The sequence below is a fragment of the Morone saxatilis genome, unplaced genomic scaffold (genome assembly GCF_004916995.1).
Source record: "Morone saxatilis isolate NCDOM2014 unplaced genomic scaffold, NCSU_SB_2.0 Contig11, whole genome shotgun sequence".
NCBI classification, from domain to species: domain Eukaryota; kingdom Metazoa; phylum Chordata; class Actinopteri; family Moronidae; genus Morone; species Morone saxatilis.
Window position 1 is genome coordinate 31,023,999 of NW_023339663.1, and position 3,833 is coordinate 31,027,831.

A 3,833-nucleotide genomic window follows, 5' to 3' on the forward strand; every position below is an offset into this window, starting at 1 on the left:
GGTTAGTTTCTGTTCGATGGATTTTTGCCATCACTGAGTAAATGTGTGTGGAAAGGTGAATGTGGCACCGTAGTGTAAAAGCGCTTTGAGTGTTCGGAAGAACTAGAAGGCGTATACAAGTACAGGTCCATTTACCATGTAAATATTTAAAATTTTTATTCATTTTCAATGAGTCTAATTTTTCAGGTTCATGCCAAATTACCAAGCTTCTGACAAATAACACAAATCACTGTTTTTATTGGAGTAAGGGAAGAAGGCTATTCCAAACAGAACATACAACAAAAAATTCTAATCAAGTATGGATAAAGACCAACATCTAATTTTCCTCCCCAATTTTAGCAGCTGTGTGTTAACATTTGCTGTTGATATTTTTGATTCACATGAATATTAAGTTTCAGATTCTTAATAACACCACCAAACATGTCAATGTCTTGTTACTAGTTATTTGGAACTGATGTTTACTAAACCCCACCACTCTCATTACATTTGCTTACCTATCAATTCTTTCATTTTTGGCACATACACAGTGCAATGACAATGATGGCAGATTTACCATCATCTCTCTGAGGACCATTCATGTTACCTCCTGAAATAAAAACTGTTACTGTAGCTAGGTAATTAAGCTAATATTAGCTCCATGAATATATCTAAATATATATCTTTAATAAATTATTAGTTATCATTAATCATTAGTTAAACTAGCAATGTGTTTTTGAGGCATCTCTCTGACTACAGCAATCCATCAACATGTGGAGGAATTCTCCTACATAGTAACTGTTACTCAGCTCTGATTGGACAATCACTCTTTAGCAGGATCAGTGATTTTCCTAGTATTTTTTTCAACTCCAGAGCCTACTTCTGTCCGACATAATGTAGCTTACTGGTAGCCTGAAGTTGCACTTTTCAACTTAACACCTTGGTCACTGCTGGAGTTGGAGATTATGAAGAAACATAACATGGATCTCCCCCCAAATATGGTGGGAAAGGAAGTTTTAATTAAAAAATCGACTTGAATCAGGATCTTTAAATCAAAAGTCAAATTGAATCGTGGATTTGGAGAATCGTGACAACACTGCCCTCTTCAGTAATGTACAGGTGAACCCTAGGACATTGTGAAATCACTTGTGGGTGTGGTTACAGATACTGTATAACATAGCACATGTATGATCACAGTCATCAGTGAAGCTGGGTATGGTCAGAGCTGAAACAGGCTTTAAAATTTCAACCAGAGAGGACAGCAAAACACAGCTTTTCAGCCTTCTGTTAAATTAGTCTTAAAGAGCTTGAGGTTTGGCGACACAGCTACAAACACTTTACTGAGAACAGTAAAGTTAGCAAATTTGAGTGGAAAACATCATGACATGTAGTCTGTATGAGACAGTGATGAGGTGACAGACAGTTGTGTCATAGTCAGTTGTCCCCTTGCCCTGAGCTCTTCCTGTAATTCTTACGATTGGTCTTACTGAAAGAGGTAAAGCCAAGGTTGGCCTCTTCTATCTTCTCTTCCTGGTCACCTTTTTTTTTCTGCACCCTTTTCTTCTTCTCTGGTTGTCCTACAGCTCCCCCCATGTATTTTTCCTCCACTCTTTGCTCAGCCTTTTCTACACTCTGGTCTGTTCTCTTTCCTCCAGCCTTTTGTTTCTCTCTGCCCTCCTCACCCTCCTCCTCCTCCTTCTCCTCCAGATGACTAAGGCGTGTCTCCTTCTCTTTGCTTCTCACAGGTGACAGCTGATCAGCAGGTTGTTCCTTCAGTTGCCCACTGGGTCTGGAGAAGATCATCTTCTGCTGGATGTTACAACAGGGATCACTCTGTCTCTCCTGCTGCTCTTTCCTCTGTTGCAGACTGGAAAGAAAGTGGTGAGCCACCCTGCTGTTGCTCTGATCGCTGGTCTCGGTCAGATCCTCCAGACTATAGTGGGTCCAGCGCTCAGGGTGCACCAGGTAGTCTGGGGTTCCTCTCTTCTTTGCTGGTGTGGGGCATCTTAATGGAGGGTGGCCCGTCTTCCTGCTTGGATGTAGAGGAAGAGACCAAGCAAACACTCCGTCTGTGACGTTATCCTGCTTCAAAGAGGAGGAGGCCAGCTGGGCAGCACTGTCCAGGCAGTCAAAGATGCTGTGGCTACGGTTTGAGAAAGCTGTGCCCCCTCCTCTCAGACTGAATGAACTCTGAGCCTGGTGTCCCACAGGTGGAGCAGAGGTGCCAACTTCCCGGTCGTCATCATTATCGTCATGGTGGTCCAACTCTGGGTCAATGGGAGCACTGCTAGGGTGTTCTTCAGGCTCAGATTCATCACTGGCTGACAGCTCATCCACATAATCACCCTTGTCGTCATCATTTTTCAGATCACACATCTTAACACCAAGACTCAGCTTGGCTAAATCACAAACCTGGTGAGGGTGAGAGAAAAAGAGGTCAGAACTCCAGCAACATCTGTGATATACTACACTGGGAGAATAACATATGTACATACATACACATATACACACACACACACACACATATACATTTACATATATGTACACATATATACATACACATTTATATATATTTTTATAATTGACCACATCACTGAAATAACCTAAACAACTGTGATTTTATTTAAGAGTGAGCAACGCGTTTTGCTTACAGCTTCCTCAGGTTCGCTCAGCAAAATTGCATGAGCGCCTACCAGCACCTCACTGTTGTTGGCAGTATATGGGAATTTTTGTTTAATATATATATATATATATATATATATATAGTAAAATAATTTTTTTTAAACTGTTTGACAGGAGACACAAAATCTCTATTGTGCGGGCGTGAACGGTCAGAATGTTTGCAGGAGCGGGAATGAGTGGACCCCAATAACACAGAATAAGACTAAAATATAGACACACATCTACGCAACACATTATTTTAATAAAACACAAAAAAATAATTATCATTATTATTTATATATGTTTGCCAGTTGTCCTTCCTGCATGCAGCAGTAAATATGCTGCTTTTAGCCAGGATAAAGTGTTTATCTTCATCTTTCTATTTCACTTCACTTCTTATTTCTCTATTATTATAGTTTGATCCTAATTTCTAAAATATGCTGCTCTGCTGCGCTTTGTCCATGTTTGTGATTGGTCATATGCAAACACCGCCCCTTTCATGTGACCGCGCTCACAACTGGTTTGGGAAAACCTGCATTTGAAAAGTAAAGTATAACCAGAAGGGGGGGCTGTACAACAAAGTGAAATTAGTCTATCGTTGGGTTTGACTCAGGTTCTCAAGGAAGCGGGCTCACTTTAACCAGGTAGATCACGATACCATGGTATCTATGCTACATGGCTAACCTGTAATGGAGCAGGTTACCTTCAGAGGACAGCCCAACCACTGACCATTCCGATCATCCAGTTGTAGCGTCCATGTGGTCTTTCTTGGTCTGCAGACTCACTGGCTCTTTATGAAACTGACGAAGCAAACCCCTCACCCACTGCCACTTACTTAAACTAGCCGTTTCCCTTAGCTTTTCCACATTACAATGTGAATGTGTGAAATGTAACGTCACGTGACTTAGCATGCTACTTCTAATGGATGTGAAGTGCGTTTGTTCCTTTAAAACACATCTCTTATCAGACATTAATACACACTACTATACACTACACACTCCTAAACTTTATGTTTAAACCGTTATTACTTTTGGGTTCATTTAAGTTAACGTTACCTCTGTTGTTGCTCATAGACTGTGTAGCGCCACTGTCAAATAATCTTCTTCTTCTGTGTATCTACTACTACTACTACTACTTCTTCTTCTTCTTCTTCTTCTTCTTCTTCTTCTTCTTTTTGATTTGATTGGCGGCTGGCA

At 40.7% G+C, this 3,833-nt stretch overlaps 1 protein-coding gene across 2 annotated transcripts; it reads right to left on the minus strand.

Annotated features, from left to right (window-relative positions):
• Positions 1–217: 217 nt before the first annotated feature.
• Positions 218–3,812, minus strand: tssc4 (tumor suppressing subtransferable candidate 4). Of its 2 annotated transcripts, none has more exons than XM_035652062.1 (2): positions 3,693–3,812; positions 218–2,388 (listed from the first exon to the last, which is right to left on the minus strand). In XM_035652062.1, exon 2 carries the CDS (start codon positions 2,350–2,352, stop codon positions 1,411–1,413), a length of 942 nt encoding a protein of 313 aa, XP_035507955.1. In that variant the 5' UTR covers positions 2,353–2,388; positions 3,693–3,812; the 3' UTR covers positions 218–1,410. The 2 variants fall into 2 exon arrangements, with proteins under 2 accessions (XP_035507955.1, XP_035507956.1); XM_035652063.1 differs by lacking the exon at positions 3,693–3,812 and adding an exon at positions 3,341–3,666.
• Positions 3,813–3,833: the final 21 nt, after the last annotated feature.